The sequence below is a fragment of the Pygocentrus nattereri genome, chromosome 7 (assembly GCF_015220715.1).
Source record: "Pygocentrus nattereri isolate fPygNat1 chromosome 7, fPygNat1.pri, whole genome shotgun sequence".
Classification (NCBI taxonomy): domain Eukaryota; kingdom Metazoa; phylum Chordata; class Actinopteri; order Characiformes; family Serrasalmidae; genus Pygocentrus; species Pygocentrus nattereri.
The window spans coordinates 3,445,670-3,457,500 of NC_051217.1; the positions used below are offsets into that span (position 1 = coordinate 3,445,670).

General features: G+C 45.3%; 1 protein-coding gene across 7 annotated transcripts in view; it reads left to right on the forward strand.

Moving 5' to 3' along the window:
• znf423 (zinc finger protein 423) overlaps positions 1 to 11,831 on the forward strand; it is a 196,736-nt gene that overhangs the window by 86,646 nt on the left and 98,259 nt on the right. For all 7 annotated transcript variants that reach the window (XM_037540050.1, XM_037540052.1, XM_037540051.1 and 4 more), the window contains 2 exons: positions 2,324 to 5,754; positions 6,645 to 6,729. In XM_037540050.1, coding sequence (XP_037395947.1) covers positions 2,324 to 5,754; positions 6,645 to 6,729 — 3,516 coding nt within the window. The remainder of the gene's footprint in view (positions 1 to 2,323; positions 5,755 to 6,644; positions 6,730 to 11,831) is intronic.

The following is an 11,831-nucleotide window of genomic DNA, read 5'->3' on the forward strand; positions in this document are numbered from 1 at the left end:
AGGGTTGACAGAAAGGGAGGAGAGGGAGAGAAAAAGAAAGAAACAGGCCGGGAGAAGGCGGCCATCAGGGCCGCGAGAAGCAAACTTATCGCAAGAGTGAGAGCAGTGAGTTTCCAAGGCTGTTCCTGTCTCCGGCTGCTCCCCTTCCCCTCCCTCTCATTTTTTTTCCTCTCTTTCTTTCTGTTTCTTTTCTAATTTAACTTTTCATTGAAATTTCTTACCCTGTTTAGCGCTCTTGCCAAGTCCCCCGGCGGACGGATGACAAAAGCCCTCTAAAAGCCATGTGATCTTCCATTTTCCGAACAGCCACACTTCTGAGGATTAAGGCTATTTAATGACTATAATCTCCCTCTTTCTCAAAAGTGATTTCTCACATTCTGTCGCAGTCAGAGGGATTGCATTAGCATTAATAGATTTATAATTCGCCAGAATGACCACATGTGCCAGTTTTTTTTCCTCCCCCCCTTCTCCTCCTCTGTTTCCATTCTTCTTCCCTCCTCTTAGTTCTTTTCCCTTTTTGCCTCCTTTTCTCCGGTTCCATGCTTGAGCAAGTGTTTCTTTGTATCTCTTGCCCTGTGGTAGGGTGCATGGCTGTAGTACAGCGGGTAGGCTTACCTGTCAGTCAGCGTAAACCCCCTCTTGTCTCCTCCCTTCTTCTACCCTTCTGTCCCCTCCTCTCACCTCCACAGTGTCCAGATCAGAGGCTGGTCTGTCAGGGGCCACAGTCTTATTGTGTAGCCAAAGAATTCACCACAGTTAAGTCCCTTATGGGCTTTTATTCTGGGCTCTTTCATTGGGGCGCCGAGGCACTCTCTCTCTCCTGTGTCGCCAGGGTTTAGGTTGTTTTGGGATGGCTCTTATCCTGACATGGACACAAAAGCTTGTAGGGGGGGCTATAGTGACTGGAGCAGGAGGCACAGGGGGAGTCTTACTGTAATCTGAGAAAGTGACAGAGACTGAGAGAAGGAGGGGAGTAGCACAGACACAAACATCTGCACTGTCGGATTTCTTTTCAGTAAACGTTACCACATTGCTGCATCTCTCCAGGTTGCTTGATCTATGTCTGTATTTATTTTATGCCACTTGCTTTCTTTTTGTTTTACTAACTATGTAAGCATTTTCATAATGGTGGATGTGACACTTCTTTCAGCATCGGCTCTGATACTGATATCTCTATTTTTACATTTTTTTTTTTTTACCTCTGCAGCCTCTGAATTCATTTCTTGCTTGGAGCTAAATTCATAATTCATGGTTTTACAAATTTCTGCCCACAAACCCCCGTGGAGATTTATTTGTTCTGCACAGCACCTACATTTTAAAGTGGATCAATTCATCACATGAATTTATTTTCCACAAATTCTGCTGCGCTCACCTTTGTACGCATGGGGAGAGTGGGCGGAAGTGAAATCCTACTATTGCCATATGGAGTTACAATTATTTGTAGTTTGTACAATACAAGCTGATGTGAAGCACTTTTCTTTGTACAGTTTTGTTTATTTTTATTTCAAAGCTGGGGCAAAACCTGCAGCATTGTTTCAGCACTCTTTGAGGTATTACTGAACTGTGTTTAGACCATGCAAGTGCACTGTTACATTGGCTCATTGGTATGGATGGAGTTTTTTTTTTGGGTTGAGCAGTGGAAGTGGATTTACTCTCTGTAAACATTTGGGTTTTTGGAATGTGAAATACCAGAGGCTTTTTTTTCTGCAGCACATTAACAGTGAACATAAAAACTCTGCAAAATAAAGCAAACAAACAGGCAGTGATAGAAAATTCTGTGTTTGTCTGAGCCACAGTGGGACTGTGCACACGCAGCAGCCTGCTCAATAAGTCATGAGCTCTCTCCCTTGCTTTCCTTTGGAGGCTGCTAGTCGAGATGCTAAATAGATGACGTTTGGACTGTGTCAGGCCCCATCAGATTGCACAAAACAGGACAGAATTAAGTACATCCCGCTTTGTATATATTTGTATAATATGTGTGCTGTAATCTAGACTAGCCCTGTGTTTGTGTAAACAGCAAAAAATGAAATAATCCAGTGTTTTTATTTTGTACACATTGTCCTGTAGAAGGACCTGGCTGTTTCAATTTGCTGTAATCGCTTTCAAAAAGCTTTTCAATCTGTAGGCCGTAATGAAAAATATTATAAATCCAAATCTGGAGATGGTAAGCTTATTTGTAGATGGAGCATAAAATGATAAAAATTATATTTCTGTCCTTATTTCTCCTCTCCTGTGGGATTAGATGTCTTTAGTTCTTTTCTTCTATTTAGATAATTTTTCTTCCTCTTTAACATTTTAATTCTGTCTGTGTTTTGCATTGCAGATGGCGATGATGACCCGGGGCTCTCCTGGGTGGCGTCCTCTCCCTCCAGCAAAGACGTGGCATCACCATCGCAGATGCTGGGGGACGGCTGCTGCGATCTGGGCATGGGCACAGGGGAGGAGGAAGGAGGCTCTGGCCTGCCCTATCCCTGCCAGTTCTGCGACAAGTCCTTCAGTCGCCTCAGCTACCTGAAGCGCCATGAGCAGATCCACAGTGACAAACTGCCCTTCAAGTGCACCTTCTGCAGTCGACTCTTCAAGCACAAGCGCAGCCGTGACCGTCACGTCAAGCTACACACCGGCGACAAGAAGTATAGCTGCCAGGAGTGTGAGGCTGCATTCTCACGTAGCGACCACCTCAAGATCCATCTGAAGACGCACAGTTCCAGTAAGCCCTTTAAGTGCAGCGTTTGCAAGCGTGGCTTCTCCTCCACCTCTTCGCTGCAAAGCCACATGCAGGCCCATAGGAAGAACAAGGAGCACATGGCGAAAAAAGACCAGGGCAAACGTGATGGGTCCACGGGTGATGCTGCTGACCAAGACCAGGACTTATACATGTGCGATTACTGTGAGGAAACTTTCAGCCAGACTGATGAGTTAGAGAAGCATGTGCTTACACGCCATCCCCAGCTTTCAGACCGTGCAGAACTTCAGTGCATCCACTGCCCAGAGATCTTCAGTGATGAAGGCACCCTGCTCACCCATATCGACCGAACACATGCCAACAAAAAACACAAGTGCCCCATGTGTGCAGAGCAGTTCTCATCAGTAGAAGATGTCTACTGTCACCTGGACAGCCACCGCCAGCCTGACTCTAGCAACCACAGTGCCAGTCCTGATCCAGTGCTGGGCAGTGTGGCATCTATGAGCAGCGCCACTCCTGATTCCAGCGCTTCATTGGAAAGAGGGTCAACCCCAGACTCAACCCTCAAACCGGCACAGGGAAGGCGTAAACTAGCCCCATCCTCTGATCATGATGAAGGAGGCTGGTCAGGTAAGGTGACGTATAGTTGCCCTTATTGCTCCAAGAGAGATTTCAACAGCCTGGCTGTTCTAGAGATTCACCTGAAGACTATCCATGCAGACAAACCTCAGCAGAGCCACACCTGTCAACTGTGTTTAGACACCCTGCCTACTCTTTACAATCTGAATGAGCATGTGCGCAAAGCACATCGATCCAGCGGGGGCTCTTCGTCCAACTTTCCAATTCTGCAGTTCAGCAATGTGTCTGCTTTTCACTGCAACTACTGCCCAGACATGTTTGCAGACATCAACAGCCTCCAAGAGCACATCCGTGTCTCCCACTGCTTGCCTGGTGGTGTGGTTGCTGGCTCCACCACTTTGGAGGGCAACCATGCCTTCTTCTGCAATCAGTGTTCAATGGGTTTCCTGACAGAGTCCTCCCTCACTGAACACATCCAGCAGACCCACTGCAACACTGGTGGTGGTGTGACCAAGATGGAGTCTCCTGTATTGCAGCCTTCACAGTCCTTTATGGAGGTGTACTCTTGCCCCTACTGCACCAATTCTCCAATCTTTGGCTCACTTCTCAAGCTCACTAAACACATTAAGGAGAATCACAAGAACATCCCACTAGCCAACAACAAACGCAAAGTTAAAGTAGCAGACCTGAGCCCTGCCTCCTCTGATGTGGAGATCTCCTCCCCTAAACGTCACAGAGTGGCCAGTGATGCCACTCAGGCAGGTGCTAATGGGGACTACCCCTGCAATCAGTGTGACCTTCGTTTCACCAGCTTTGAGGGTTTCCAAACCCACCTCAAGTCCCACCTGGAGCTCCTACTGAGGAGACAGTCTTGTCCTCAGTGCAACAAAGAGGACTTTGACTCTCAAGAGTCCCTGCTGCAGCACTTGACCATCCACTACACTACCACCTCCACACAGTATGTTTGTGAGAGCTGTGACAAACAGTTTTCATCTGTGGATGACCTGCAAAAACACTTGCTGGACATGCACACTTTTGTGCTCTACCACTGCACTTTGTGTCAGGAGGTATTTGACTCCAAGGTCTCCATCCAAGTCCACCTGGCTGTCAAACACAGCAATGAAAAGAAAATGTACCGCTGCACAGCATGTGCCTGGGACTTCCGCAAGGAGAGTGACCTGCAGACGCATGTAAAGCACACTCACCTGAATCAACCCACTGGGCCTGGCGTTGCCGGAAAAGCTCGCAAGTGTATATTCTGTGGGGAGAGTTTTGGCACAGAGGTGGAGCTTCAGTGCCACATCACCACCCACAGTAAAAAATTCAATTGCCGCTTCTGCGGGAAGGCCTTCCATGCCATTGTCCTGCTGGAGAGACATCTCAGAGAGAAGCATTGCATGTTTGATGGAGGAAATGGCAATGGAAATGGAGGAAGTCAGAATGGAACTCCCAATGGGGTGACACAAAGCTCTAAACGTGGAGGAGGAGGTTCAACTGCAGCTGCTGAGCAGGCTGACCTGCAGAACATGCTTTTGAAGGGAGGGACCCAGGAAACAGCCAACAGCCATGAAGCCAGTGGAGGAGAGGAGGAGATGGACGCCTCTGAACCGATGTATGCTTGTGACATCTGTGGTGCTGCTTATACCATGGAGTCCCTGCTCCAAAACCACCGGTTGCGTGATCATAATATAAGGCCTGGTGAGGATGATGCAGGGTCCCGTAAAAAGAAGGCGGATTTCATCAAGGGCAATCACAAGTGCAATGTCTGCTCAAGAACCTTCTTCTCAGAGAACGGCCTGAGGGAACATGCCCAAACCCACCGTGGTCCAGCGAAACATTACATGTGCCCCATCTGTGGAGAACGTTTCCCCTCTCTGTTGACCCTCACAGAGCACAAAGTCACCCACAGCAAGAGCCTGGACACGGGCACCTGCCGTATCTGCAAGATGCCCCTGCAAAGCGAGGAGGAATTCATTGAGCACTGCCAGATGCACCCAGACCTGAGAAACTCACTGACAGGCTTTCGCTGTGTGGTCTGCATGCAGACCGTCACCTCCACCCTAGAGCTGAAGATCCATGGCACTTTCCACATGCAAAAGCTTTCTTCGTCAGGCGGCAGTGGCGGAGGAGGAGGGTCAGCCTCATCATCTCCCAATGGCCAGTTGCAGGCCCACAAGCTCTATAAGTGTGCCCTCTGCTTGAAAGAGTTTAAGAACAAGCAGGAGCTTGTCAAGTTGGATGTCAATGGCCTGCCCTTCGGGCTGTGCGCCAGTTGCATGAGCCGAGGCACCAACGGTCAATCGTCCAGCGGGGTCGTGACCCCTCAGGAGCCAGGGGAAAAGGGCACCTCCGGGCTGCGATGCCCTGAGTGTGCTGTGAAGTTTGAGACCTTGGAAGATCTGGAAAGCCATGTTCAGGTGGACCATCCTGAGATAAGCCCAGAGACCAGTGCAGCTAAGAAAGTGACGGATGCCTCACCTGTCCCAAAAGTGAGTGTCAAAGATTTTTCTTCTTTTATTGCTAATATACTATGCAAGTTAATTAATATGCAGTTGTTAAAAAAGTTTCATTCTTAATCTTTTTCCTACTGTATAATGTGATAAAATCATCAACAAAGTTTAAAAGTCATAGACCTCAATTTTGCATCAGAACAAAGATGCCAAAAAAGGGTTCTTTGCATTATTATTAGCTCACGTGTTTGTAAATGAAATATGAGTGCAAAAGATCCTTTTTACAGTTTAAATCATCTCCACATATGATAAAACTGTCATAAATGGATACATTTACATTAAGTGAATTTTTTGTTTGATCCTTTTAAGAGTTCTTCATACTCACCAGTGTCCTTTTCAAGCATTTTCTTCAGTGGCATCACTCAAAGAACCATTTGTGGCCCTTTCTCAAGGCTAAAGTTATTTTTTAGGTTATCTGAGATTTTTCTCTGGTTCTCCGTTTTATCTTTTCTTTTTTATTTCTTTTCTTATTATCTCATTTCTTTTGTCAGATGAATGAGGAATTTTATGGCTTGTCTCTTGAAAATAAAAGATATTGCCAGTAACTACTTTATAGTAGTATTTGTCTGACTTCCCAATGTGTACTGACTCGCCCAGAGATGTGTGAATTCATGACTGCATTACCATGGGCCCCAGAGGGTCCTGCTGTCTCATCCTGCTGGGCTATTGTACAGCCTGTTCGCTCTGCTAGATATTGACAGTGAACTTCCAAGGTCGCTCTTTACCTGTGCTTTTGTCTTGGTTCAGTGGAACAGATAGGAAAATTTTGATGGCAAGATACAGGCAGAGTGCGTGCACACATCCATGCATGCGTGTTGTGAATAATATAACCCGCTTTGAGTTCTGATATCCTGTGTCTTATCTTGCAGAAGAAGACGTATCAGTGCATTAAATGCCAAATGACCTTTGAGACAGAACGCGAGATCCAGATCCACGTTGCCAATCACATGATAGGTGAGTGGAACACCTTTGCACTGCGTGTGTGTAACTGTGTGTTTGTGTGCGTGGGTGGCTGTCTGCCAGCCGCTCCTCCTGCTCTCCTCTCGTGCTTGCTGCCCTGGCCCTGCCCAGCCCTCTCTCTCCCTGCACACAGGTGTGAGACAGACAGGTGAAATGAACAGCTCTATTTCTGGAAGCGCAGACGTCGCTCTCGACAGCTGTTCCATTGTTTAACACTTGACTGCGCAGCTGAGGCCACGGCTGCGGGTCTGATTGCTCTGTTAACTCTTCACCACGCAGCCGAGGCTGGGACTGCAGGTCTCGCTCCTTCTGCAAAGGCCAACAAACAATTAGGTTCTCTGTGTTTTTTCCCCTTCACTTCATTCCCGGTGCTCATCTTGGGCAATTACCCACACTGTGTTCTGTTGTGTTTTTTTCCCCCTTTTGAAAAAGGGCGGACTGCTCATACCCAGTGCTTCACATCTTATTTTCTAAAGTGGAGTTCGTTTACTCTTTGGTAGCAGTGGCGTGCAGGGAGAGGATATTATTTATTGCCATGCACTCATTACACGCTCATCACCTAGTGTAGTAAAGATCTGATGCTGACCAAGGACAGGGGTTAGCTAGGGTTAGACAGAGGAAGCCAGCTTAAAAGTGCTATCTCTGCCTGTTCTAATTATGTTTGGCAAATCTTCTGACAGCGTTAACCAGACGTGCAATAAAGCGCTGAGTCAGGCTGTCGTGCTTTCCACTAGGCAGACGACATTTCCCATCCCGTGGCCCAGGCTGTGGCGGAATTGTGTTGCACTGTTCCCCAGCAGTTGTTTTATGTGCTTCCTCCCTCTGTGCTGTTATTCTTTAAGTAATAATTGCTGCAGCAGCAGACTGTAGTGTAGATTAACGAGCAGGGCCTGTGAGTAATTTCACAGAACAAACGGTGCAACACCTCGAGTCTCAGCGACTTCTTCAGGTTTGGCATTCCACTCCTGATTGGAAGAGCCTGATGTATCCAGTTGCTTATGCTAACCAACCAGATTCACATTGTGAGTTCATACAGCTTGTAGCTGGTTCTTGCTGTGTTTCTTTATTCTGGTGGGCGAAGGAGGGCAGTTCTGCGTTTAATTGAACATGCCCTCACTCCCGTGTTCATTTTCTCTTTCCAGTAAGATTAACATGGCAATGAATGGCACCCAATTACTTCCCTGTTTAGGTCCCTATCCTTTACCCGCCAAAAAGGGGACCTTCTTGACCTTCTTTTTGTCCGGCCCTCTCCACGTTTACCTGACTCATCACCCGTCCAATCCAATCATGCCGCGAACACAACCGTGCCCCCCTCCGTAGTTCTTTTCTCCTCTCTCTTAGAGCTGCTGATGGTAGAGATGGGGGCCCGCACATGAGAGGGGAAGGCGGATCGCCTGCCTCTCCCCGCCGCCATGGAGGGAATTTTGGGTTAATTAACATCGTAATTGTCAGAAAAGCTAGAGGAGATTAATTATGGAATTGAGGCAGATTATTTTAAGTGCTGTTATTATTTTATTATTTTTTTCCACCCCTCTTCAAAGATTGATGACGTCTTGGCATAAAATAAAAAAAAAGAGGAGCAGTGTATTAACCTTTATCAGACGCTGTGTTAGCCGGCAGAAAATTGCAGCGAGATCACAGAGGAGCTCTAACTGCAGCACACTCTCACTCCACTCCTCTCCTTTCTGTTGGAGATTACGAAACAATCATTAAAAAGCTAAACTATCTGTCAGCTTTGATATATGACTAGCGAGGATATTATAAGGCTTTGATATTCCAGCCCCTCTTTTTCTCATCAAAATCCATGAGGATATTCAGAGCTTCTTCACAAAATAGTCTGTAGTTTTCTATGATATTCTGCCATTCGCTCGTCTGTGTTACTGTGTTGCACTACTGTAAAGGGCACTTCATCGTACAGCACTGGCAAAATCTGCTCACTTCAGTGTAGCGGTCATGCGACTTGTTATATCAAAGATTCTGTGTACCAGAAAAGGTGATTCAGTGTTTTGATATTGTAATGTAATTATATTGAATTCAATTGAAATTGCAGTTGACAATTACTAACCATAAGGGCTTTTTTGTATGTTTGCAGTCACTACTGGGGGATTTTTCTTTGTTTTCAAACACAGATTTAGCTGCGTCATGGCTTTGTAAAGTTGAAGTTGTAACGTGTCCCACTGCACTTCATATATAAAATATAGTGTGATTTTTTTAAATAAAAGAGGTTGATGTAGGGTGTAGCTATTATAAACGTTTCAAAAGGTACTGTTGTGCAAAGATTGTGCAAAAGCGTCTGTTTACTCTGTTATTTATAAGGAGTGTTTCAGCCCAGACTGCTCTTAGAATAAGGTGCAGTAAAAAGCAGCCAGTCAGAACAGAGATCACTCACATAAATCAGGTACAGTAACAAAAATTACCTGTTCAGTTTTAAGGGATAAGATTTTCTAAGATTAGAACATGGGCGTGTAAATTTTGATTGTTTTTGGTACATAAAACCTCACAAATGCTGTAAGTGGACCCCAGAGAGAAAATAAAATCCAACCAAAATGTAGAATGTGGTCCCTATGCGAAAAAAGTAGAGGAAAATTATTGGTATCGGCATCGTCCACAGCAAAGTTTTAACCATCAGTTATCATTATTGTTCCAGAAATTTCTTATTGGTGCCTCTCTAGTGAATTTATTAGATATTTAGTTCAGTTGTAAATCATAATCGGCATTTAAAAATATCTGTGCAAATAAAATAGGATGGTACTTTATTCATTATACTTAGTCATTGTTTCACGGTCGTAATCGGTATGTCCCTTTTCATTTTCCTCCACATATTCCCTGCCTAAAAGATGATTGACGTCTCATATGAGCACACTAACAGCCCCCCCCCCCCCCCCACATGCTCATAGCCTATTTTACCTTTTGTACTCTGCATGTTTGCTGACACACCTTCTTGTATCACTCTGTCTCAGAGCTGATGTTTGTGGAGGTGTGATCATACCTCACCAAAAGCCCCAGTCTCTCTCTCACTCACACACTCTCTCTCTCGCACGCCCTCCCTCCGTCTTTTCTCCCCATCTCCGAGTGTTCATTACTGCTGAGGTGACACCTCATCTCAATCAGTTTAACCAGTCAAACCTGCAACATCTGTTCTTCCTCTTCTCCTCTCCTACTCCTCCTGTGATCTCCCCACCACTGCGCAGTGTATGTCGTTTCCTTTACCGTCACTCCGCTCCACTAGCAGGCCCCCGGGGAGCATGGGATCCAAATGCACCCCAAAATAAAGGGAAAAAAACTCACCCCCACATGCGTCTCAGTCACAGGGCTCTTCCTAAAACACACAAAGATTTCTATCATCATCTGTATCGTTGAAAGACCAGCATATATGTGCATGACAAGCCGCATTCGTGTTAGTTTTGAGTCTCTTGGCTGTTGGCTGCCTGACGTTAAGTGTAAGTGGAGGTGAGGTGAGCGAAGGGATTCGACGCAGGGCTCAGGCTACCACGGTCTGCTGGAAAGGAGCTTGATTACTCAGTGACGGGAGGAGGAGGGGTGGAAAAAAAACTGCCTGGTGTTTTAATTAATCCGACTGGTGCGGCAGGCAGGCACGATCAGAGCGCCATTCTCCAGGAGGCGGCGGGCCTGGAGGAATGTGGGTTTATTTTTCCCTCTGCCTGTTGATTGAACCCGTCTGATTATTTAATGTAGACGCGCATGCGGCTGTGCAGAGAGACTGCATAAATACGTAGCACCCTCGCTCCGACGCGGCAGTGTGTGATTACCAAGAGCAAATTTCATTAATACACCTCCGATTCCACATACATGATCTACCTAACCACATATACATGCCTGGGCTTACTTGGTGTTGCAAATGCAGTTCCTAAATGACTCATAGCCTGAAATGGTCTTTAATTTCTATAGCCCTTTTACACTATGTTGATGTTCTTTAAACTTTATGAAGGTTCTTCATACACATGCATCTCTTTCTTTAAAGAATCATTTATTGAAAGGTTCTTCAGGGAAGCATAAGTGGAAGAACCATGTTGAAGAACCATTTTTTTAATTTTTATCAGAATTGCATACCTATTCAAACTGCTATAGGTCATTTTGACCATTTGAATTTAAATGCTTATTTATACCACAACAGAGGTTAGTCGCAAAAGAAAAAAAAAAGAAAATGCTAAATAATTTATGGATATTGGGGTTAGTTCTGCTTGGTATATGTTCTATAAACTTGCTATACGAGTTGCCAGCATAAGTTAGATAATTAACATTAACAGTGTTTTTCTGTAAGAAATGTGAACACAGAACAATAAAGCGTAAAAGTGACCATCTTCAGCACCATACTCTCTCCTAACTGCTGCCCGAGTGCTCATATTCCATCCTTTTCAACATGTTTAAAACATACTTGCATCTAACCACAGCTGGTGTTGATTGTATGCCATGATCTTATCAGCTGTAGTCTCCTTTCATAGTTTCTTGTTAGTTATTTTACTCTTGTTAGTTATTTACTATGTTACACGCCTGTCAGGTGTGCACAAATGTGAGGTCAATGAGAGGTTCCATTATGGTGGAGGTACAGAATAACTGTGGCTGTGGATGGAGAGCTTAAGGGAGGTGGAGCTGCTCAGAAGCAGACTTCTCACTGTATAATCTAATCCTGTAATGTGGTAGATTTCCCCAAAGCTTCACCCCTTCTACGCGCACCACTTGGGCTGAGCTAAGGCACATTCTCTCACACACATGCACGGTTTGTATTACTATGTTTGTGGGTACTTCCACTGACCTCTGAAAAAAATAAAAGTCACCGTGAACTGGGAATTATGACGCATTTTCTTTCTGTTCTGTGATGTATTTCTGAGTGCATTAAGTGTTGGGGAGTGTCTCTGAGATAGCCAGGCAGTTTCAATTGAAGATAGCTGGGGGTGATGGGAGGGGGAGGTGAAACATGATGTTATTGGTTAGTGGTATTTTTCTCTGCCATATAATCAAAAATCAGAGGATGTTTTCGTGGGGGGCAAATGTCTTTAGATCTTGGTGGAAGATTGTGAGCTTGATATCACCAGACACATGAAGTTATGAGATAAAAAAGGCCAATTTTGATTTCA